This window comes from Colletotrichum navitas (assembly GCF_030913465.1).
Source record: "Colletotrichum navitas strain CBS 125086 chromosome Unknown LY79scaffold_61, whole genome shotgun sequence".
Classification (NCBI taxonomy): domain Eukaryota; kingdom Fungi; phylum Ascomycota; class Sordariomycetes; order Glomerellales; family Glomerellaceae; genus Colletotrichum; species Colletotrichum navitas.
The window spans coordinates 27,622-51,576 of NW_026850607.1; the positions used below are offsets into that span (position 1 = coordinate 27,622).

The 23,955-nt window shown below is 53.6% G+C and overlaps 7 protein-coding genes across 7 annotated transcripts; 2 read left to right on the plus strand and 5 right to left on the minus strand.

Annotated features, from left to right (window-relative positions):
* Nucleotides 1–547: 547 nt before the first annotated feature.
* On the minus strand, nt 548–1,123 carry LY79DRAFT_672193 (SET domain-containing protein; the record flags this gene model as incomplete). The annotated part of the gene is made up of 1 exon (XM_060564022.1): nt 548–1,123. One exon carries the CDS (start codon nt 1,121–1,123, stop codon nt 548–550), a length of 576 nt encoding a protein of 191 aa, XP_060410921.1.
* A 535-nt stretch (nt 1,124–1,658) lies between these two features.
* On the minus strand, nt 1,659–7,993 carry LY79DRAFT_521881 (nucleoporin autopeptidase; the record flags this gene model as incomplete). The annotated part of the gene is made up of 6 exons (XM_060555394.1): nt 1,659–1,766; nt 1,828–3,426; nt 3,481–3,720; nt 3,843–7,579; nt 7,665–7,784; nt 7,882–7,993. 6 exons carry the CDS (start codon nt 7,991–7,993, stop codon nt 1,659–1,661), a joined length of 5,916 nt encoding a protein of 1,971 aa, XP_060410922.1.
* Nucleotides 7,994–9,512: 1,519 nt separating this feature from the next.
* On the minus strand, nt 9,513–11,348 carry LY79DRAFT_592581 (ENTH domain-containing protein; the record flags this gene model as incomplete). The annotated part of the gene is made up of 4 exons (XM_060561440.1): nt 9,513–10,804; nt 10,866–11,086; nt 11,139–11,208; nt 11,276–11,348. 4 exons carry the CDS (start codon nt 11,346–11,348, stop codon nt 9,513–9,515), a joined length of 1,656 nt encoding a protein of 551 aa, XP_060410923.1.
* Nucleotides 11,349–13,480: 2,132 nt separating this feature from the next.
* On the minus strand, nt 13,481–17,570 carry LY79DRAFT_563045 (MOZ/SAS family protein). Its single transcript, XM_060558523.1, has 3 exons — nt 16,409–17,570; nt 16,315–16,362; nt 13,481–16,266 (listed from the first exon to the last, which is right to left on the minus strand). Exons 1-3 carry the CDS (start codon nt 17,085–17,087, stop codon nt 13,616–13,618), a joined length of 3,378 nt encoding a protein of 1,125 aa, XP_060410924.1. The 5' UTR covers nt 17,088–17,570; the 3' UTR covers nt 13,481–13,615.
* Nucleotides 17,571–17,982: 412 nt separating this feature from the next.
* LY79DRAFT_672198 (uncharacterized protein) lies at nt 17,983–18,491 on the plus strand (the record flags this gene model as incomplete). The annotated part of the gene is made up of 4 exons (XM_060564023.1): nt 17,983–18,030; nt 18,096–18,188; nt 18,312–18,419; nt 18,471–18,491. The coding sequence occupies 4 exons, from the start codon at nt 17,983–17,985 to the stop codon at nt 18,489–18,491; spliced, it is 270 nt and encodes an 89-aa protein (XP_060410925.1).
* A 260-nt stretch (nt 18,492–18,751) lies between these two features.
* On the minus strand, nt 18,752–19,939 carry LY79DRAFT_521844 (PP-loop family protein; the record flags this gene model as incomplete). The annotated part of the gene is made up of 1 exon (XM_060555389.1): nt 18,752–19,939. One exon carries the CDS (start codon nt 19,937–19,939, stop codon nt 18,752–18,754), a length of 1,188 nt encoding a protein of 395 aa, XP_060410926.1.
* A 759-nt stretch (nt 19,940–20,698) lies between these two features.
* LY79DRAFT_672200 (ribosomal protein L7Ae/L30e/S12e/Gadd45 family protein) lies at nt 20,699–22,150 on the plus strand (the record flags this gene model as incomplete). Its single annotated transcript, XM_060564024.1, has 5 exons — nt 20,699–20,710; nt 21,236–21,310; nt 21,379–21,519; nt 21,576–21,887; nt 21,950–22,150. 5 exons carry the CDS (start codon nt 20,699–20,701, stop codon nt 22,148–22,150), a joined length of 741 nt encoding a protein of 246 aa, XP_060410927.1.
* Nucleotides 22,151–23,955: the final 1,805 nt, after the last annotated feature.

Sequence of the window (23,955 nt, forward strand, 5' to 3'; positions counted from 1 at the left end):
GCATTCCGCACTTCTCCACCTGTCTAGTCGGGGGCTGCAATATGACGACGACTCGGGGCCTGTATCTGGCTAGGACGCGCGTCCCCTGAGCCTCGACTGACTGCTCCTCCTCTGCATCATGAGGACGCCTCGTTGGCTGCTTTTCAGGGGTGGTGTTATGAACTTGACGTTGCAACCTTCAAGGTGGACGCTGTGCCTTTCCGTCTTTCAGCGACGGTTAGTCGGGCCTCGGTTCCCCGTCTGCTTGCTACCAAAACTCTGCAACAAAATGATGCAAACGACGTCCATGGACTGCCAAGAAGACGGACCACCTGAAGACGATGAAGGAGGCCATAGAGGTAGGTGGCTTGGCGCTGCCGACCAACATAACCTTCTTATCTGTGTCGCCTCAAGTGTCATTCGATTCGTTGGTCACATATGCTTAACTATCAGCTGAACTTTATTGACAAATGCGATTGACTTGCCCGCGCTGGTCGGTATTTAGACGATGCTCCAAAGTATGACATCTCTCTTGGTCCAGCAAAACGAATCAGTGCAGCAACAACCATCAACCCTGCTCATGCTTCCGAGTCCCCCAAAACCCCTTGCCGTAGCTGACCAGAATCTCCTCCCCCTTGCCAATACCCCCCTTCCCGCTCCCGTTCTTCCCTTCGGGCAGCACCCAAACAGCCATACACCGCTGCCGAAACCTCTGACACCAAACCTCGCGAAACTCCGCGTTAGGCCTGTCTGCAATCCCGCGATAGTCATTCACGAACCGCGCTTCATTACCGCCCTTGTCCGCGTCCACCGCGACCTCAGCCTCCCGGTCCAGCCACAGGTCGTAATCCGAATCGGACGGCATCTCTGGGTGTACCGTGCCCAGATACGGCAATACAAAGGTCCCCGGCTTGAGGTGCCGCGTTGCAAAGAGTCCGCTCTGTCCCTTGGCCGGGTGTCTGTCGTCCGTGATGGGCGTGATCTTAACCAGCGAACTCGGGAGCACCGTAGCCTGCGCCGGTATGTCGGGTACATCTGCCGGCTTCTGGCTAATTGCCTGCCGTTGGGTTGCGGTCAGGAGCCGAGAGTGCACCGGGGCTGAAAGGTACGGCAGCCTACCAGGCCAGTTCTTGGGCTGTGCCATGAGGTTCCGAGGCCTTCGGTATACGGGAGGCAAGCAGGCTGAGCTGAAAGGTTTCTTTGGACAACTTGGCTGAAGGGTTTTCTGTTCAGCAGTTACGGACACTGGCGCAATTGTCTGGCTCCGTAGGAACCAGAGAGCTGACCCCACCCGTTCATTTGCTGCTCAGACGCTCGGGCTAGGGTTTTCATCCATGCCTTGACGCCGGACAGAGCGTGTACATGTTCGGACGACCCCAGCGATTTCAGATCCGGTATACTCTCCACGACAATCAACGATATCGTAAAAAAGCACCCAGCAAGTCGGACAAAAGAATTAATTCATGTCTTGTGAACAGTTTTATAACCGAAATGCGCGTGCACTCTAATTACTACAGAATGCAGCTACACCTACAACATAATACATTATTGCTCCATCCCCTCCTACCCTGGGGGTTTGGAGAATAAGATGCCCAGCTACGGAGAGTATTCTTTGCTTTCACCGCCTCAGATCACCATACCTCCAGTCTCAAAAAAAAAAAAACAAAAAAAAAAAACCTTTATGTTCCTCCTGCCATCAGTCCTTGGTAGTAGCAAAGGCTCAGGTGCAGCGAATGCTTCAGGTGAGCGTCTTCTGTGAGAGGAAGGCCCAACACCCGGGGAACGTCCTACGAAAGAAACACGTCAGTATACTATCGAACGTAAAAGTATTCGTGAGCCGCAACCTACCTGCTCTTGCCTGGACGCTTCTCCCATCACTTTGGCCACGGTCGATCCCATTTCAGAGATAGCTGCCAAGCTCGTGATGTTGGCACTCTCGGCGTTTTCACGCATGGCAGGTAAACCTGCAACCAGCTTTTCGAGCACGGGAGAAAGAGCTTGTTGTCGTTGTCTCCGGCGGTTCACCAGTTCAAGGAACGCCTTGTAAACCTCACCGCCAAGAGTCCAGCCTGCGATGTCGTCGTCGTGGCCTTCGAAGCGAGATAGGATCGCTGTCAGCTCGTCGTAGTCGCGACTGATGACGGCAGACGGTGCCACCTTGTGCACGAAGACGTCGTGGGCCTCTGGGTACGACCCAGCCCGGAGCAGACACTGAACCTCAGCGGAAGAATCCTTCTTCACGGCCCTCATGTAGAGAGCCTGAGCCTCCCAGATCCATGCCGCCGGGATTTTCAGGGTTTTGGTAAGAGTTATAAAGTTGATACCGGTTTCGGGCCCCAGAAGACCGGCATGGCGGCAGAGATTGTCCTGTACAGCCTTGGCCCTCATTTCGGGCTGGCTAAGGTGCAACAAGACAAACGTAGCTTCGAGCCAGCTTCCTTCGTTAATCAACTGATCGGCGAAAGAGATGGTCAAGGCATCGGCCTTTTCAGTTGCGTCAGGACCATAAGAGACCTTATTGGTAGAGAGCAGGGCGCGGCTGAGTTGCCAGCTGAGACGGACGTTGAAAGGCGACAGCTGGCTATTTTCTGGACGCAACACAGCCTCCAAATCGGCTTGCTCGTCTGCGTAAAGTTTGAGAAGACCCCACAAGAGGTCCTCGCGCTGATCCTGATCCTGATCCTGCCAAAGCGCCGGAATGCCTTGCTCGATAAACCATGTTTGCGGCCGCTGCTCTCTATCTTGGGCAACGTCATCCTGGAATATACGAACAGCGGCAGAAATATCATCTTCGCGCGAGATGGAGTACCAGAGACGAAGGCCGAAGGCCTGTTTCCAGTCCAGACCAAACCGCTTGGAGATGACAAAAGACTCAATACGGTCTTCGAGAGGAACGCCCTTCTTCCCCTCGCAAACGCAAGAGTTGCCACTGAGAAGTTCGTATATTGCTCGGATAGGATCGGAAAACTCAGACAAGAAGTTGGCGTCTTGCCATTCGCTTAGCTGCTCGCGCACGTCCTTCTTTGACTCATCGTTGCTCCCAATCAGAGATACCAAGGTGGCAAGGCGGAAGTTCTTGCCGTCGATAAGATATTTGCAGGCGTCTTGAATACGGTGACCAGACAAGGCAGCAATCGCCTTTTCTTCGCCCGATCTGGCGAGGGCAATGGATCGCGACGATGCAGAGTCGACGAGCGCCGCCCAAAACTGGGACAGGTTGTTTCTGCGGGACTGAGCTTCGGCAGATCTGTTGACGGTTCCAACTGTGTCAAAGAGAATACTTGCAAGCTCCCAGACGAGCTTTTCGTGCATGTTGCTAGGATTGCTGACGTCCTGATCGTGAAAAAGGGACTTGAGCGTCGTGGGGTGTAACAACAGCTCCGGAATGCCCCCGGCGAGCTCAACCCGGGTCATCTGGATCTGGTTCTCAAGTGTTTTTGCGGACGACTATTTGCAGGTTAGGTAACATCTTGGTATTTCCCACCCGGAATTGACGCATACCTCATTGGAAAACTTGGCTGATTGTATGTTGCGACCCTGAGCTTGGATGACATTCTTGGTGATCATGAGGCTGTCGGCCATGTTTTGTCTGCCAGCGCCCTCGAGAGATGAGCGCCTGGAGGCAAAAATCAGAGTTCCGTCGGGTCCCCAGCTGGGCCGCATTGAGTTGTAAAAGGAGCGGTCGGCGTCACTCATGTCGGACTGGTCAACGAAGGACTTATTTTGTCGTTCATAGGGCCACTAGATTGATATTCGCCTTAGTCACAGTGATCACATCTTAAATACAGGAGGGCCATTCAGAATGCAACCCACGCAATGCAAACGGGGTCAGACAATCCTTAGACCATGAAGTATTCACCAACCTGAACGAATCCTCTCGAAGGCGCAGGTGCAGGCGGGGCGGGAGCCTTGGCCTTCTCAAATAGCGAGTTCATCAGGTCGATGCTTGTAGCAAACCCGCGTCCGTCAGACACAACTCGGCTTTTCTGTTCTGTTGCCTCAACTTCCTCGACAGCCGGTCGCAATGCTGCCTCGTTCACACTCCGGAGCAATGCTCTGTCTCTCTTCTGAGGACTAACAGAGCGTTGGAGCATATCCATCCACTCGTCTCCTCCTGCGACCTGAAGTCTCATTGGAGTAGCCGAGCCCTTCAGTGCCCGCATTCTAGCTCTGAGAATGCCACCCGGTGTTTCGAGTACTGGGGCTGCAGCATCACTCTCTGGCGATTCGCTTCTCTGCTCCGCGGCTAGATGGCGTCTGAGGGGGGTTCCCGCCGTGTCCTCATCCTCAGACATGCCATATCCGATGTCCTGGTCGTCTGCCTCCTCTTCCGTCGACAGAATTAGCGCATTGGACGTCGAACCCGCGAAGCTATCCCCTAAAAAAGACTGACGCTGGGCAGGTCGTTGCGTGTCTTCAACCTCGTCAAAGTCTTCGTCCCGATAATCGAACGCACCAGGGAGAGCGCGACGCTTGCTCCTGCGAAAATCGAATGTGTCATCTTCCTGTGGGCTAGACTCGGAATCGTCCGAGTCCTGTTGGGAGACATTGCTGAAAGATGCATCGTCGCGGGACGGCTCGTCGGCATGTTGCTCAGCCTCATCCTCGTCCTCGTCGTAATCCAAACCATACGTAGTGAAATGTTCAACCGAGAACTTCCAAATGCCAGTTTCAGTATCGTAGCTCTCAAACGTTGTGTTCTCAATGCGCTTGAGGCGCTCCACGTGCTTGTGGAAGCGTTTGGCGTCGTTGCTGGGCCGCTTGTCTCTGCCACGCGGCCAAGACTGCTCCAAAGAAATGGTAGCTGGAACGTTCAAGCCCTTACCCACAGGAGGCTTTTTGGCTGCGATGGGATAGACAGTCGCCGAGCGGGTTTCCAAGATAACGATGCCTCCAAAAATCTCATCCAGGTCGATGTTTGTAAGGTCAACAGGTACTTTGAATTGCACACTGCCAACGTTGTCCCTGCCCACTGTAAAGCCTGTGACTGCCTGGCGCTGCACTCTATTCATGGAAGCAAGCACCTCCTTGGTGGGGCTCATCCAGTAGGCGCCAGGGGCTGCATCGAAACCTTCCTTATGGTCTCCGGGAGGCTGTGAGGACGCATCCTCCTCATGGACTATGGCAAGCTCCTTGCCCTTGCTTGGGTCCGAGCCTTCGGGTGTTCCGGCTGCTGATGTGGTTCCGTTGACACTGACACCGGCGGGCGCTGCCTTCTGTGTAACCGCATCACCTCGATGGGTAGACGTGGTGTCATTTTCGTTGCTACCTTCGGAGGCATCCATCGTGCTCGTGTCAAAACTGACTCTCTTGGACAACTTACGAGAGCTATTGGCATGGTCGGAAGAGGGCTTCTCCTTCGTAGGGGTCGAGAACAGATCGCTCCGCATGTCCTTGTTAATGATCAGTTTCTTCACACTGCCATTCTGACCGTAGTAACGAGGTCCAGAGCTGGCCGAGAAAGCACCGGGGGCAAGGATGCTGTCCTCGGTATTAAAGCTTCTCCTTAGGTTGCTGGTTGACACGCTTTTGCTCAAGCTTCGGTTCATGGACGAGGAGCCGAGCAGACTCCGGCTAGTACCGCCGGGAGTACTTGCTGCGCTTGAAGGGCTGGCACCAGGAGTACCGTAGGTGCTGTAAGAGAATCCGAAACCCCTCTTCTGAGGCGTCGCATATCGAGCGGCCGACGCAGGATTCAGCTTGTACATGGGTAGAATGGAGCTGCGTCTAGGCTTGGATTTGCTAGAAAGAGGTGTAGCAAGTGGGCCTGGGTTTGGCGTCTCGGATCCTCCGAGGTTGGAAAACAAGGAGGGCGAGCCGTACGCAGACACATCGTTGATACTGGCCGTGAGAGACTGTGGACCGGAATTGACACCTTGGGAGTTGCCCAGGAGCGAGCCTCCGAGGAATGAATTCTGGGGCTGCTGCTGCTGCTGCTGGTTGTTGTTTCCAAACAAGGAGCTCTGCTGCTGCGTGTTCTGACCTCCAAACAAGCTGCCGCCCGCAGGCTGAGCTGAGCCAAAAAGCCCGCCTGGCTTCGTCTGATTTTGTCCACCGCCGAATAGTGATGACTGTCCGGTTTGTTGTTGTTGCTGCTGCTGCTGATTGTTTGCGCCCAAGCTGCCGCCGAAAAGGCCACCTCCACTGTTTGTGTTCTGGCCAGTCGTGTTAGATCCGAAGAGACCGCCGCCAGTGGCTGCTGGCTTTGCTCCAAAGAGTCCACCGCCGGTGGTGTTATTTGTGTTGGTAGTACCAAACGTGTTTGAGGTAGTGCTCCCACCTCCAAACAGACCTCCTCCAGTACTTGACGCTCCGCCACCTCCAAAAAGACCGCCACCCGCTGCCGGCTTCTGCTGGTTGTTTCCGAAAAGCCCGCCGCTCGCCTGCTGAGGCTGTGCGCCGAAGACTCCACCTCCACCGAATGCAGAGCCCGTGTTTTGCTGTTGGGGCTGCGACTGGTTATTCCCGAAAAGCCCACCACCCGCGGATTGGCCAGCGTTGCCGAACAGACCACCGGTGGAGCCGGTGTTATTGGTAGTGTTACTATTCGCCCCGAAGCCACTGTTTGTGGTGCTTCCAAAACCACCGGTAGTGCCGCCTCCGGTGTTCCCAAAACTGAAGCCTGTCGGTTTGTTCTGGGTTGTGTTGTTGGTGTTCGAGCCGAAAAGACCGCCACCTGTGTTTGCGTTTGTGGAGCCAAACCCGCCAGTCGTGCCCGTAGTTCCGAAGCCGCTTCCGGTACTTGCCCCGCCGCCGAAGAGCCCGCCGGACTGGGCGGGCTGCGACGTGGCTGTAGTGCCACTGCCAAAAAGGCCTCCGGTAGCCGGCTTAGCAGCACTGTTTCCGAAAAGACCACCACCGCCAGAACCGAATGCTCCCGTAGAGCCACCGCCGAAACCGCTGGTCGTTGATGTGTTGGCGGTGTTGCTTCCACCTCCAAAAAGGCCACCTCCGGCGGATGCGCCCGTTCCGAAGCCCGAGGATTGCTGGTTAGTTGTCGAGCCGAACCCACCACTGCCGAAGTTGGAAACGCCGAAAGCACCTGTACCACTAGCATTGCCGTGACGGCGTCCTTGTGCATAGTCAGCCAGTCTCAGTTCCTCGGACGACCACTTCTTGTACGGCTCCTGGAATAAAATGTTTTGGAAAGAGTTCGACTGGTTGCCTGCTCCCGTAGTTTCCTTCTCTTGGTGTGCTTGGAAAGGAGTGAGTGCGGTACCTGGCGGGTCACCGACATTGGAACCGATGCCGGGGTTCATCGATGCACCGAAGCCACCACCGGCGGCGGTGGTGGTACTGCCAAAGCCGCCTGAGGTGTTTCCAGCACCAAATAACGATGTGGTACCAGGAGTGCTGGCGTTGGTGGTAGAGCCAAAAGCGGGTTTGCTGGCACCGCCAAACAGTCCTCCGCCAGAAGAGGCTCCTCCAAACGGGGATGAGGTGTTTGTTGTGTTGGCACCGAAGCCGCCAAAGGTGGACGGCGTAGCTGTATTGTTGGAAGTGTTCGAGGCACCAAAGAGGCCGCCTCCGGTGGACGGGGTGGCACCAAAGGCAGGTTTCGCAGCCCCGAAAGCTGTGCCGGTGTTGGATCCAAAGCCGCCTGTGGAAGCAAAAGTTAGCATAAGAACCTCTCAAACCCAGCTCGAGACTCAACCAGACTGCCCACAACAGTGTAAACAACCTACCCGATGACGTGCCGCCAAATGCACTGGTTGTGTTGCCGCCGGCACCAAACAAGCCGCCGCCAGTACTGGTGTTACTGGCGGGCCCAAAGGCATTGTTTGCTGTGTTGCCAGAGCCGAAGCCTTAAGCACACGGAAGTTAGTTGGCAGGCCATCGGGGAAGCTGAGATGATGGAACAGGATGGTGAGGTATGTTGCGACGAAGCAGATTTCGACTTACCGGTACTGGCGGTGCCCGAGTTGTTATTGGCCCCAAATCCTCCAAAACCAGTCGACTGCTGGTTGTTGGTGGAGCCAAAGCCACCGAAGCCGGTGCTGCCAAAGCCAGACATGATGAGCAATGACTAGCAGCGACGGTTTGTGATGCGGTCAAGGATAGGGGAGGAAAGGATAGATGGCGCGACGAGGCGAAGGTCCGCCAACTCGTGGGCGCTGTGTATGTCGCCGATAATCAATTACAGACAGACATTCAGAGCAATCCGATCGGAAGGGCCGACGAGGTCGATGGCCTATGAGCGCGTCGGCTGGAACGATTGGCGAGGTGACTTGATGTAGGAGGTGCGTTTAGGTAGTATAGCCGGTGGTCGAGTTTTTTTTCTTTCGATGGGTGCCGCGCGAGGGAAAGATACGTGGAGAAAAAGTGGCTGGGGCTGGCGGAAGGTGCACGCGCGCTCTGATGACTGGGCGAAAGTGGCCAGGCAGGGGGACGAAAAGAGATTGAGAAAGGATTAGAAGTCGAGAGTAAAGTTAACAAGCAAATTCCTCTGGCCCGTTGAAAAATTGCCGCTGCGGAAATGTCAATGGCGGTTGACACGTCTGTTTCGCGTTCCGATGCGAAGAAGTCAAATACCTTAAGTAGGCTGCACTGAGGTTGGGTAGGTAGGTAGACAACAATGGTCTCTGTGGCGCGCGAAGAATAGTGCCGGTACGCTTAAGTAAGAAGTGGTGGTAGCTCCCGTAGTATACCTACCTACCTCTTCCGGCGGTTTCTGCCTGAGGACCAGGTTCCGACTCTGATTCGACCAAATGACAGAGCTCGAGACCGATGACCAATGAACGAGCTCGATCAGCACACCAGGCAGGAGCAGCAGAGTAAGGAGGATGTAGCTTCCGCCTAGGTTAATTAGTAATAGTACCTTCTCGCCTGCCCAATCACGAGCTCATGCTGCCTAGGAGAGAACGCCTTGCTTGGTCACGTCAGGTCACCAGACCACACTTGGGTACCTATTGTTGCGACCTCAAGAATGACCTTATGAACGTAAGTGGGAAGAAGCTCATGTGGGGAACCTACCTGGTAGGCCGACATGAGGAATGAGTAGGTACATTTGCTGGGTCGGACGCTACTCGATTACCAATTTTCCCAGCCCGCCGATGATGTCTACCTCCTCCCGTACCCTTTGTGTTTCCCATTAGTTTATCCCCAAGCCTAATGGAAAACTCCGACGATGGACCAAAAAATACAATGAGCATATTGTCAATTTAATTCTCTAGAATTCATTCATGTCGAAGCCCGGAAGGACGTTCTTCAAATGCACCCATTTCCTCACGACAAGCATCTTTTCGAGGACCCTTATGACGGGCTATACAAAAGATAGGTAGATGGCTCATGTTAGAGCACTATGCGCAAGCTGTGTAAATGTAAAGGAGGAGCAAACCGCCAGCCAACTATGAACAGGAACAAGTTGAGTCCTCTGACGGGTATGTATCCGCATTGCAAAACAAATCCCCCTTCCCCAATTCTCTAACAATAAGAAACTATCTTTAGTAATCACGCCAACTACGACCTACGTTGATAATGCCGATCGCTAGCAGCTGGCATGGACCGGCTCACTGGTACCCACGGAACACAATCTAGAATTGAATGAGGTCTTGCGGCTGGGAGTTCTGCTGCTGTGGCCTTGTTGCTGCGAATGGGTTGTTGCTTCCATTGATACCAGCGGGACCCGTCGCGGCAGGCATTTGCGTACCGCCGTAAGAGATGTTGGGCATGCCTGTATACTGCGATCGAAGGAATGGATTGCTCCCGGTTGCTTCCGCCGTAAGACGTTGCGCCCCGGTGCCCGCGCTGTTGACGAACGTCCCAGGGGCTGTGTGCTGCGCGGGGATACGCGTCTGACCCGTGTTGCCGAACGTGTCCATACCGTCTCCTCCAGCAAGCAGAGCGTTGAGCTTCGCCTCATGCTCAGTAAGCTCCTTCTGCGGGGCCCCGAACGTGTTGGTGCCTTGGTTGGAATTCGTCTGTGGTTGGTTGAAACTTGGCTGGCTATAGCTGGGCTGGCTAAAAGTGGATAGGGTCTTTTGCTCAGGTAGAGCGGGCATGGACGACTGGCTCTGGGGGTGCGGCCGGCTAAACGACGAGGCAAACGGATTGTTTGAGCCCGTCTGCATGGGCTTCATCGGGTTGGCCGGCTTCATCGAGCCAGTGGACCACGGGTTGTTGCTTCCAGGCTGTGCAACAGGTTCTTGGAGGGCGGAACTCTGAACCTGTGCTTGAGCATAGGGGTTGTAGCCCGTTGGCTGCGGTTGAAAGCCCTGCTGCTGCTGGCCGTAGGGATCAGACATGTTTTGCTGCATTCCATACACACCACCACCGTAGCCGTTGGGGAAACCGGTCGCTTGTGGCTGCTGATAGCCTGTGTAGGCATTGGGCATGTAACCAGTGGGTTGCGGCTGAAGCTGGTTTTGGTCGATGGGGTTCGCAAAGAAGTCAACGGCACTTCCCTGCTGATACCCTTGGTTGAAGCCGGTGTATTGGGGTTGCGTCGTCTGGACGGGGGTGTCATCGAAGAGTAGTGAAGCATTGGTATCTTCCATCTCACGTCGGCGTCGCTCGTCCTCCTCCTTGCTCAGCTTTATGGCTTTGGCAAGATCGTCGTCTTCGGTTTCGTGAGCAGCGCGGCTCGCTCGTTTCCGGCGATCCTCCTCCTCCTGGTGCTTGCTGGCCTCGATGGCAAGTCTATACTCGGTGTCGTCCTCGTTACTCATCCGGCGACGGACGCGGGGCTGCGTAGGGCTAGTATGCTGAGGTGCGAACTCTTCAAGGCCGGTGACGCGAGACTTCCATGACTTGCGATCGCTTCTCTCGGCTCGTAGCCTCTCCTCGTCCAAGATGAGGGCTGTGAGTTCTTTGGCAGCGACACGCACTATTCAGTTGTCAGCAAAGCAAGCCCAGAAGTGGTGACAAGAGGTCTATATGTCGCGTACCGTTCTGGCCAACGTCTCTACCGTCTTCATCAACGTATTGAAACTCGCGCAATGTCTTGATGATGTAAATGCTCTGTCTCGCCCATGTAACGACGAGCTCGGAACCCTCATGCAGGCAGTAATCCAGGACCTTCAACGCTTTCAGGACGTGCCTCCAGTTCTTTCCCTTGTCGTTCAATCGCTTGTCGAGCATGTCCATGATCTCATAGAACTCGGTGGATCTGTCATCATATTCAGTATTCGGCCTGGCTCGTGTGGGTACGGAACACCTACGTATTGTACGTAAGTTGAGCGATTTCGCTCATCTGAGTTCCGGTCGGACCCCATGGGTCGTTGCTGGTGGCTGAAAATGCATGTTTAGCAACGGCATAAACAAGGAGAGGCGGAAGGAAGCGAGCAGAGCGACGCACCTTCTCTGACCTTGACCTGGACGCTGGAGTAACCCTTGGTCACGTTCTTGACGCTTCGCATGACCTTGGACATTTTGGCGGTTGTGTATCGTCGTCAACGGAAAGCTGGGTGGGTAATGGTATCTGTGGATGAGGAACGATGGGATTGGCACGCGATGCCCGGTCTGGCAGGAGGTTGGATGTGGTTCGGGGAAAGTGGGCTGCCAGATGCACTGGACGACAGCGTAAGAGTAAGGTAAGGTAGCCAGGTGCGATTGGGCGGCAGAGCGCTTGGGCCCAACGCAGGCGGAATAATGATGCGACGGACAAAAGCACAAAGACTCGGTCGTTGTTGACAGTGCTGATGGACGGCGAGATTGATGCGCGGCCAAGCAACAATACCTGCCGACGATGGAAAAGCAAAGGGTTAGATGTGGGAGGGGCGGTTGTGACGACAGTACGGTCCCACGAATCGAATGGCGGCTGAGCGCTGAGCGTCGCAGGCCAAGGGTCGGTTCTCGTTTTGGGGGGGTTCACTGAGGGTTACGGGTCGTAACGGCCGACTTCGCCAGCAGCTTGGAAGGGTGGCCCAGAAGACGGTCGAATGGGTCTTGTTACGCGAGGTCGCGGAGGCGAACTATCAAGTAGCGTTTTTCTTCTCCCTCTTTTGTTTAGTGACGATGGGCTCGGTGTGATGATTGAGAGTCAAGATGCGGGAAATGGTGTTTGGAGACGAGTAAAGTTTGTCCAGGTCGGTGTGATCGGATGTTGGTAGAAACAAGGCATTGGCAACTGGCAGTGGCATCGGCACTAGCTATGGTAATGGGCGGCAATACTTGCGTGCCCGTTTTGAAGTGTCGCACACCCACCTCTACAGGTCCACGGGTGCGTGTGCATGCGTAATGCCACTTGGCGAGCGGAGATGACTGGGCGACTCGGGCGTTGAGCGGCCTGTAGGTACGGACAGGTAGACTGTGGAAGGGGGTCGCCCTCCAGCCACACTCCAAGTACCCCAGGGCGCCGTCTTGCAGAGGTAATACATCCATGACACCCTGAAGGGGCAAGGTGCTGACGGAAACCTTGATGCCAGGACATCCTCGCCGAACGGTACATACCTATTCGTACAGACATGAACATTGATTACACCGTCTCCTCGCGCTCTCCACCTGGGGCTTTTTAATTCTATTTCTAGCCTTGTATCGAGTCTCCCCAGTAGCGGGCACAGATGAGATTTTGGCGACGAGAAGAAAGAGCAAATCATGACGCTGCTATACTTGATGTTCAAGATATGCCTATGCTGCATCTATACACGCGTCTTGCTAGCCTCGGTTTCAGGACTCTTAGCTGCTTGTGGCGAACGAGAATTAGAAAGCTTGCAAGCAACCCGTAGCTTGGGGTGCAAAACATGTACCGGTACCACCTCTGCTGAGCTAAGGCACATATGTCGGGTGAGAGGCTAAGGGTGATATCAACCAAGGCTACCCTGAGTCCCCAACGATACTATAGAGGGTTGTGGGGAACAGACTGGGGAGTCCATAAGTATCATTGAGTAACTGGCGAAGTGTAGGTGGCTATGAGACCAGAGCGAGACAAGCCGTGGATTGGTCAGTTATCTCTCGTTGAGCGCAGAATAATCGTCGTGAACTACCTGTCAAGCTAGATTTGTGGCCCTCCAGCAGTCTTCTCATTCATCGAACATGGTTCTTGCATGCATCAAACAGCTGTAGCGCGCTTACTTGCTCAGACGGGTCACGCTCTAGCTATTCTAGGTACCTTCCAGCATGGAACGGAGAAGAAATGGCGAGCTGCAAGATCAATGACTGATGCTTGCGAGTGACCTGCGATGCCGTGCGCCTCAAACAACTGTCACACATTTGTCCAAGCATGTGAGGCCATGCCCCTTGCCATGCTCACCAACACATAAAAGACATGACTGCCTGCGTCATCACAGCCGAGCCCGGGAGCTTACTTTCGCAGCACCCAGCTTAGCAACACAAATATATGTAACTGTTTAAACCATACTTCAGTACACCAGGATGGCAAAAGGGGGGCCCTGTGCCTGCTCACACTCTTGGGAGCGCCATCAAAGCTCATGCGCCCCAATAGCTGGTTTGAAGCTTCGTCCAATTACAGTTCCAATCCTACCGCGTCCAAATAGGCTGCTCAGGCCGAAGGGGGCCAAGCACTTGCATCTCTGCATGCCTGTCAAGGTTACACTACGAAGTTTAGCATCTGATTGCCTGTCACTTCACACCCTCGAATAACATGCCGCTCTTGCATTATAAGATACACTATAACAATATCGTCTCAAATACCACCAGAGACCACAGTAGTAAGGGGTACCAGCTGTCTGGTATTCACTCATCTCTCTGCATGGCCATCAGCTGCTCCGTGGCTGCTGTGGCCGCCCCCAGCTGTCTTTTCGCCCGTAGCCTCTTGCGCCCCATCCTCGAACTGCACCCGAACCACATCAATCGTCTCCTTACTCTCAGGCTTGAGTCCTTCAACCTCTTGATCCTTGGATGCCCCAAGACTCGCAAGTCTTTGCTTGTCCTTAACCCAACCTGGTGGAAGACCAGGCCCGCTGTCGGCATTGCCATAATCGCTTTTCTTGGTACCCTTGGGCCATCGGCCCGGTCCGCGCCCTGTTCCACCCGTTTTCCGCCGCGCTGAGGACGACGAGCTTTTGCTCTTGGGTCGACTTGCGGTAGGTCGCCTGGCGCTACTGCCACCGCCGGATCGACGCGGTCGCGGGTTGTTGCTTGTATTTCGCGGCACAGATGGCCGAGGGACGCTTGGCCGCGGCCGGTCAGAACGTCGGCCACCAGGAAGCGGGTACACTTCGAACCTCGACGGAGGTATGTCCTTGTACATGCTGGCCCAATTACGCCCCATTGCCTGCTCAGGTGTGGCCGAATGAGGCACTTCACTGTGTTGAAACCCGTCTTCGTTCACTGTTTCACGGCTCCCGTCCCCGCCGACCAAACCATCCTGGTGTGACTCCGTTGATTCGTAAATATCGGGCTCCACCTTTGAGCCATTGGTATCTTTGCCGCCGCTATCTGCGCTGGCAGATAAGGCATCGACAGGAGTGTGAAAGTTGTCAACGATGCCCTTGGTTGGAAGGCCATTCACCGCTGGTTGTTGCTGTAAGGAAGGCAGCAGTGTCTCTTGAGCTGGTTTGTGACTGTCGTCTTCTTCTCGCGGTGCTATCGCACTGATGGCTGGGCCAAGCTCGAAGTTTGTGGCATTGCCTCGTCCCATGACGTATGGTGTCCAGGTGAGCGCATCCGGGTTCAACTTGACGTAGTTCTTGGCCTCCCACTTCGCGATATACTCGTTACAGTATGCTAGATCGACGCGGAAGGCATACAGTTCCGTCTGGGGGTCACGCACGAGACATCTGAGGCCTTCGAGGGCAGAGATGACATCGTCGGGAGTGAGCCCCGTATCGTCCGACATTTGTCGAATACTCAGACCTGGGGCGGCTGATTTTTCTTCTTCGACATGGTCTAGTAGGTACCGGCACAGCACCAGCCTCCAGTAGTTGCGGTAGGAAACGAGACCCATGTCTGAAAGTGGCTTTTCGGGCGATCCTGTCTTGCGTTCCACGCGAGTAAGCAGGTAAGAGAAGTCGATAAGCAGGTTGCCGTAACCTTTTCGCTGGTGTATAGGCAATGTCAGGATGCAAGAGACGTTGTTCTGACTGCTGGCTCGTTTTTCTTTTGAAAAGTAACCAACAAAGTGATAGCCAAGTGCGTCGTATTCGCATAGGACATAGAAGAGAAACGGCTCCACGTCGTAGTAGAGCGTCTTAGATCCTAGGAACAGCTTGGCAAGGAGGCAAAGATTCTGGCAATAGACCGGGTTCTTTCGGCCGTCCACCTCAAAAACAGAGACGGATCCATGGCGGTATATTTCGTCGCCCGGCGGGTGTTTTGCTGGACACTTGAGTTTGTGCCGCCAAGCAACATAATCTGAGTTCATATACTTCAGGCAGAACTCGCAAATATAGAGCGTTCGGTTCCGACTGTACTCCTCGGGGTAAGGAGCAGCATACCAGGTGTCGATCTCCCAGCCGCCAAAGTCGATGCACTCGATCTGGCTCGCCGGGCCAGAACTCTTTTTGGACCTCTTCGCAGGCGTCGCTAAATTGAGCTGGACGCTGTGGAGACGAGCCCGCCAAACCTCCTCTGCTTTCTGCTTGGCTTCGTCGAACCGCCGACGATCATCGTTGGTAGGTAGTGTTCTTGATGTGTCGGCTTCAGCTTCGCTAAGGATGCCGCCGTAAGGTTTGGCTTTGACTTCATCGGTCTCTTTGTCGAAGAAGGAATAGAAAGGGTGTGCATAGTCTGATGACGTGAACGAAGCCGTCATGGCGGCAGCCAGCCCATCATGAGGCGGCGCAGTTGTGCTTGCCCTCTCAACTCTTCTTCGGTTTGACGCAGACTTTCGGGATAAGACTCGACGAAGAGCGGAAGGTTTCAGGCGCATCTTGACGACGACTGAGCGAGTTTGCCGTATGACCGTTACCGACTGGGATTTGCGTGTGGGGTTAAGGCGCAACTTGCGTCTTGAGTCCTTGTCTCTGGTCCCACTTCGACCATCTTGCGACGCTCCCGCACCGTGACTTGACTCCCGGTCTTTGGAGGCGTTGCGCCGGCGCTTTCGGAGCGACATGACGATGTCATCCGCCTCGACAGATGACGTTTTGCGCTTACGAAGCACACGAGATCCATCCATTGGATCACCGTCGAGAAGCAAATGGTTGAAGACCGAATGGGAATCGGGTTTGATGGTACCTTTTTGAGGTGGAAGTAGGTCTCGCGCAACTTGGGAAGCCGTTGATCTTCTGGAAGACGGTGAGAGCTCGAGATCGATTTCGTGCTTCTTATCATCGTCATGCTCATCGGCGTACTCGTATTCCTGCTTTTGAGCAGTATCGACTTCCGCCTCATCAACTGGCGCATCTGCCCCCAATGCACAATCGAGACACTTCCATTGAGAAAGACCTAGGATCACACGTTAGTAAGAGACATACCCAGTGGAGAAGAACGTACTACTTTGTTCCTGAAGAGCGCCGGCTTCCCGAGCGCAATGCTGGTGTGCTAGGTACCTTTAGTCACTGTCCCGCTTTGAGGCAGATTCACTTACAGTTTTCGCCGCAGTTGACACAGGTTAAGAAATCTTCGAAGTCTTCGGCGGGGTCGTGCTCTTCGTCTTGTTTGCAGAATATACACATGTTAGGTGCCGCGTCCTCTGATTCCTCTTCGTCATCTTCATCCGCTGCAGCGACCTCGTCCCAGGCAGCGTCCTCTTCAGATTCGATGCCAGATTCACTGTGAGAATCCGAATGATCGCTGTCCGGCTCATCCGCCTCCTCATCGGTTTCGCCTGGTCTGAACTTGACAGCGCCGACGCCCTCTGCCTCGTCCTCCTCGATAGCATCCAGCAAGCTACTACTACTACGGCTTCGCGCGCCGCCTGAAGCATCATCTCTTTCGTCTTGTTCCATGCGCTGCTCCATATCTTCATCAGACTGATGATCTACCTCATCGTCCATCGAATCCTGTTCAGAGAGCTCGCTATTATCGTCGAGGTTCTCGCCCATCTCAATGTCGTCTTCAGCGGTGCTTGCGTCTCTTTCCTCGTCTTCGTCGCCGACTGCATCCGATAGTTCGTCATCGTGTGTATTAGGGTTCGTCAACGGGCTTTCGGTGGTTTGTGGTAATCGGTCCGAGGGAAAAATTGGTGCATCTTCGAATTCAGGGTCTTCGTCAGATAAAACTGCGCTCTGCTGCAGCTCTTCCTCGGTGAGTTGCGCGGTTGCCATCTTGTCCAAGGTGCTCTGCCCCCGCGAGATATTACAATGATCGTTGAACAGTCAGAACTACTGTTTCAGAATCCGTCCGTCAAGAACAAAAGTGTGGGATCCACAGCCCATAGCTAGCACAGAAGGGTTGGAAGTTTAACGAGAACGGCGCGTAAGAATGGTGATGGTTCGTCTTATTCTGAGCGGAAGTTGTAGTGGAGAGGGTGACAGCGCGTCTAACTGTGGGCGGCGTTGCGCGGCAATGATGCGCCGTTTCCTGTGGTTGTCGAATTATTCAGGTAAATAGCGCAAGTTACGTTGTCAATTTGTTATCGAGAAACCCTCCAAGACGGAGAAAAACCATCAGTAACTTCAAAATCGTGTTCGAGGCGCAAGAAATGACACGCTGCAGGCTCTCGGACTGGCGCAATCTAAGGGATGTAGCTTCCACGGCTATGTTGGACCGTGGCGCGTACAGTATTTCTGTATATTACACACTGTACATAACAGGCATGAGGTAAAGGTGCGTTTAGTGGACCTACATTTTGCGCTTGGAAGGGGGACAATCGTCTCAAGTGTCCGTTTTCGCACGGTGGCGAATGGTGAGCTATTGGGACAATGCACAATGGTGGGTAGCTTTGTATCCAATCATATCTGCCGCCAAAGGACTCAACCAGGAGCATAGATCACGTGATGCAAAAAGCTCCGGTGCGACGAGTTCACGACCTGCTGGGCACCTGCGGCAGCGCATCACTTCAGTCAACCAGATTGTCAACCTTGGGAAACCGGAGTTTGACACCCCCCGACTCGTCTGCCGACAAACCGACCGCAAGCTGTCGCTCTTGTCAGCCTTGCATCTTTTCGAAATATACAGATACATAATTGACCGCAATTTGCCGAACGGCCGTCCACCATAATGCCTGTTCCTTTCGAGACATTGATTCCTTATGGAATCATGATTGCCGTAAGAGCTGCCCTGCGCCAGCTATGACGTCTGCGCTGTCATGATAGGAACTAAGGTCTATACAGATGTTTGGTGTCACCGGTACCGGACTGCATGTCATTAAGGGCATCCAGAACGGTGGAAAGAAGCCTCGCTGGGGTTTGGACCAGTGGGATCGGGTAAGTACTCTTTACCTGGACTCGTTTATGAGCACATTATACTAATCAGACCATGCTTTTAGCAAAGTATGTATCTCTCAAGAACCCGAACTACCTATCTATCACTCGACCTCGGGCTAATAGAAACGATTCCCAGTGATGGACCGAGACCGTAGACTTACGGGCGACCTGCGTGGACAAATTGGAAACCACGAAGCGCCTCCAGGCTTCGAGCTGAACAACCCTTGGAGAGTATGTTTACTTGAGTGAACACTTTTGGAAAGAGCTAACCATACGGCATAGTTAGAGAAGCGCATCTCGTAGAAGGAGGTGGATACCAAAAACATGTATTCTACTAGAAGGGTATGGCATCTTACGATGTCTCTTCGACTCCAGCTATCCAATTACACACCATTTTCAGTTCAACAAACTAGTTACCTACCCAGTGGTACCGTTTGCTTTTTTGGCAACCCTGGCATGTGGCAGTAGAGGCTAGGCATGTTGAGGATTTATTGACCAAATGACTGTGCAGGCTACTGAAACAACTGGGGTACTGTCCTTCTTGAGCCGAAACCAGCTCTAGCCTATATACGAATTTGCGCCTTGTTCTTGTTCAGACCATCCACCAACAAACAGGCTTGACATATAGCCTGACTGGACATGTAACCGCACCTTTCGCACTTGCCCAATGTCTGTAAAGGGACGCTGGGTAACGCTCGGTTTGGCAAAGGTTGATTCTTGGTTTGTGTTCTGTTATCCGCAGCTGCAGTCCTGGTGAAGTCTGTCTCAAGATCATCATCAATAGTTGCTTGGCTTAGGCTTGCATCCAACTGAGCAATTTCTTTCTTTGAAGCCTTGCCCTGCTGCGACCCACACCCAGTAGTATAATCATCTTCAGCGTCGCGGGCAGAAGATCCTTTGCAAGCATAAGTACTACTTTGTCCACCAGCAACAAGACGTGCCATATCTTCGCCACTGCGGACGATGTCGAGGATGGCACTTGGCCGCACCCGCTCAAGATTCTTGATCAAGGTACGAGCGGTCCCTCGAAATGCTTCAGGGCTGTATATGCACTCGGTACTGAAGTAGTCGAGCTTTTTGTGGTGTGCGTATAGCACAATCTCTTTCTCATATGAATACTTGAGGGGCTTGCTGCGCTTGACATCGCAGGTGTCGTCACCAGTGACGATGCTTGTGCTTCGGCCTAGGCGAGGTAAGTCGCCTCTCAAAAGGTTCATTAGGATAGTTTCGGCAACGTCATCTGCGTTGTGGCCAGTGACGAGGTGCTTGATGCCCAACATTTTGGCCCCACGGTCAAGCGCCTGTCGACGAAACACGCCACAATATGTGCAGTTGCCCTTCTTTCCAATGGTTTGGACGACCTGGTCCATAGTCCAACCATACAACTCATCGTACCCAATAACCGTCAAAGGCATCTCATACTGAGTGGCATTTCTCTTGACAGTCTCCAGGGAGTCGTCTCGGTAGCCCTTGATTCCCTCATCAATGCTAAGAAGCACAAGATCCAGACCGTAATGATAACGCTCATTGAGGTCTTTGAGAACGCTCGCCAAGACGGTCGAGTCTTTGCCGCCTGAAGCACCAATAGCCACCTTTTCTCCTGGAGAAAACAGCGCAGATGAGACGATCGTATGGTGCACTTCCTCCTCAAAGACCGAGATGAAACAGTTCTTGCAGAGCTTCTGATGGTTCTTAGGACGCTTGACGAGAGCGCGCTCCGTCTTGCACTTGGCGCACAGAACAGGAGCCATGTTGGTGACTGCGCTTGGGTAGCTTGCGGCGACGGCAGTGCCTTGCCGTTGAGGACTAGATACAATGTGTCGGCTCCTTGCAGAAGAGTAATGATTCCAGCTGAAGCGAACAGTCGCGACGGTGATTCAGCTTTGCTCCAGTCTTCAGCAGGGGGTTGTTATCGGTCAACCTAACACGCGTTGGAATCGAAGCTCCGTGTGATGGCCTGGGAACCTGATTACAGAGTTTGATAAAGGAGTTGAGCAACGACCGAGAGCAAGTGTTGGGGACGCCTCGGGGTTATGCTGGTAGACCAGATCGATGGACCGAATCTACGTGTGAAGATAAAACTGTTTTGCGCTGGGTATCAGACAGAGCCGAGAAACTGCGTGCATGATAATATGTACCGACGACCTTGGGGTGAGGCAAGACTAACGGGGGGTTTTTTTTTTTTGGCGACGCTGGCTATAAAGTTCTCTCGGTACGTACCGCCCAGGTAAGAAGATCTTGACCCGTCGGATGCTGTGTCAGTGATCATGTTGGACCTCAGTGAACCCCAACAGCAAGAAGTTGGACTACCGAAAAAAGTTCATTGTGCCTCCAGACACTCACGCCACATATCGGTAGTATTGATATTCTCGAAAAGACTCTGTGATGAACTGCCTTGGTACAGCCATGAGGAAATAAGGAAGTCGAGTAGCCAACATGGGACACAGCCCCAGATCTGTCTAAAAAGCATGCCAATCAAACGCTGCGCATAGTGTTCAGAGTTCCAAAAGATGACAGAATCTGTTAGTGCATCAAGATCACGTGGAGATAAGACTAGCTTGTTGTCCAAGCCGGGAAGGCGACTCCTTATCGAGAGTCTACGGCCACACTTGCCCTAATTTTTATTTTTTTCCCTCGCTCTCGGCCCACACCGCGAATCTGAAAGTCTTTTCTTTCGTCCGCCGAAAAAACTGTTGACACTTGCACTTGCTCTTGTGTCCGTCCCTCATTCACCCCCGCCCACGGCAGTATCACGACAACCGACAAAATGGTGAGTACATATTGAGTCTTCGACAATTCTTTTCGCACTCGAGGCAAATTATCCAGCCATCGCTCGCATGCGCGCTGGGATATGATTTTCCATCTTCCCGTCTGCTCCCGGCATGCTTGCGTGTTGGGAACGGGGTAACGATGATGATTCTGGCTGGAGGGGACGTGTGAGGCGTTGGGGATCTGTCTCTGATGCTTCGCCGTCTTTCTCTTTAGAGTTCAGGGAAGACTCAAGTTGCTTTGGACAACTCGCTGATGTCTTTCTTTCTCAATGACAGCCTCCCAAGTCCGGTAAGAAGGTGGCTCCCGCCCCTTTCCCTCAGGGAAAGGCTGGCTCCAAGAAGGGTCCTAAGGTAAGTCCATTGTGCTCACTCTTCCCCAATACTCGCGCGGCATCATTGCGGCTGACCACGCGCTGTAGAACCCTCTCATCGAGCGCAAGCCCCGCAACTTTGGCATCGGTCAGGATATCCAGCCTCGCCGTAACCTGGCCCGCATGGTCAAGTGGCCCGAGTATGTTCGTCTTCAGCGCCAGAAGAAGATCTTGAACATGCGCCTCAAGGTCCCCCTGCGATCGCCCAGTTCCAGCACGTCCTCGACCGCAACACTGCCGCCCAGGCCTTCAAGCTCCTCAACAAGTACCGCCCCGAGACCAAGGCCGAGAAGAAGGAGCGTCTCGTCAAGGAGGCCACCGCCATCAAGGAGGGCAAGAAGAAAGAGGATGTCTCCAAGAAGCCCTACACTGTCAAGTATGGCCTGAACCACGTTGTTGGCCTGATTGAGAACAAGAAGGCTTCCCTCGTCCTGATCCCCAACGACGTCGACCCCATTGAGCTGGTTATCTTCCTCCCGGCCCTCTGCCGCAAGATGGGTGTCCCCTTCGCCATCATCAAGGGCAAGGCTCGCCTCGGCACAGTCGTCCACAAGAAGGTATTTTCTATTCCTGCTGCAGTCGCAGTACCTTGCTTCTTGCTCATGCGCTGACTCTTTAGACCGCTGCTGTCCTCGCCATCACCGAGGTTCGCTCTGAGGACAAGAATGAGCTCTCCAAGCTCATCTCCGCCATTAAGGACGGCTACCTAGAGAAGACTGAGAGCGCGAGAAAGCAGTGGGGCGGTGGTATCATGGGCGCCAAGGCCCAGAAGCGCACCGAGAAGAAGCAGAAGGCTCTCGACAACGCCATCAAGGTCTAAGATGGAGCAATACCCGGACTACTTTAGTGTATTAGGAGACTAGGCCACTGGAGGCTATCGGATTCACAAAAATTTGGCATGGCGTCGGAATGACTATTTTGGGTTTCAAGTTGATGCTTTTCTTCCTTGATGCTGTGTTTCGACGGCGCATCTCACATGTGTCGCCATGCATCGTGCCCCATTTCCGACCCGAAGGAACGCATATCCCACAATTGAGTGAACGGCAATCCAATGTATCTGCCGGAAGCCCGAATTATATGTGATACGATTGAGCCATTGATGATATTTACCTTCAAGAATTGGGATGCCAACGCGGCTGTTGGTCGGTTCTCGTCAACAGTGGCGACGCCCAGTCGTATGCCGAATATGTGAGTAAAAGGCTACCCGAGTTTGCACGCAAGAGAAGACTCAAGGGAGAGGTTGCTGTCGACATTAAAGCCCGACGAGAGGTAATTGCCCGACCTGCCTCCCATTTGGTCATGTGTGAGCCATTGTAGTAATGCAATCTCATGACACTAAGGCGGACTACGTAAATGTGAGGAGAGAAAGCGGGAGTTAAATAAAGCACCTGGTCATGGTTGGCGGTGGGGTTGATCGGCGACAAGGACTGTTCTTATGGAGGTGGGGTTGGTCCAGATCAGTTTGCCAATGTCTCTTGACACAAAACTCAAAGTGCTTCAAAAGGATGAGAAACGTCTGAGATAGGATTGTTGTAGGTACGAGCATCACTACCCAAGAAAATCGAAATGATGCGATCTGCACTTGAGTATGTGAGGATGCCAGACCTGTCGCACGCCAAGCCAACGAATATGGCGGTGTATCCCAATCATGTAGGTACGAATGCCGTAGCATTCTTGGCTTTTCAGCCAGGAGTGCTTATCTTCTTTCGGCCCCTGTCGTTCTCAAGCTGCCCCCTCGTGCTTCGCGCGTGTCCGCTGCCATTACTACCTAGCAGACAGCACTGCGTCTATTTATGATCATCCGGTCTAGGCCGGTTATCTATTTGGATGGCGCATTTCGGCTGCCATGTGTGTTTCCTTGCCGCAAACCCACCTCGACTGCACCCACCCAGGTTCTGATTGTTCCCGGTCTGGGTTGTCGACGGGAGTCACCCTTTATTTTATCCTCCTTGAACTGGCGCATCATCGCCATCAACTTTAAATGGCATTCCGATCTAATGGCCCGCCCCACCCTATCCTCTCGGTACGCCTATTCGTACATAACTGAGCACAATCGGCATCTGCGCTTTATGGTGTGAAGAGCGGCGTTGAGTCCCTCCATGTCGAGACGAGGAGAAGGCTAGTTTGATGAGTGTTTTTGACAAATGGCCGGGCCACTTTCCGCTCACTTCTTCTACCTGAGGAATTGCCAATGAAAGTATGACCGGGAACATCGTAAGCGCCTGTCCGGACGTTTAATGCGAGTATGGCATTACTAACTACTTTCGGGCTAGTTAGTAGCCATCAATCGCTCTGCTTCATTGCTTTATTGCCATGCTCTGCGTCCCCCTCTCCATCATCCCCTCCTGTAGTCAATGAGGCGTACCGGCTTGACTGGCAAATGACCCATGCCGGCGGCCCTCCCGGTCCCAGGACTCGGGGGTAGAGGTTGCGGTCAGTCAGTTTAACCCCTCGGAACACGGCACACGCCCAAGCTGTCAGAGGAATGCTGGTCAGAACGAGGACTCCGAGCAGAATCGGGGGAAGAACATAGGAATCGGTGGACAAAGAGAGCACGTATCATTAAAGATACCTTGTCTTCCATGCCAGTATGTTGAGGTGCACATACACACCGGTACGCGACTG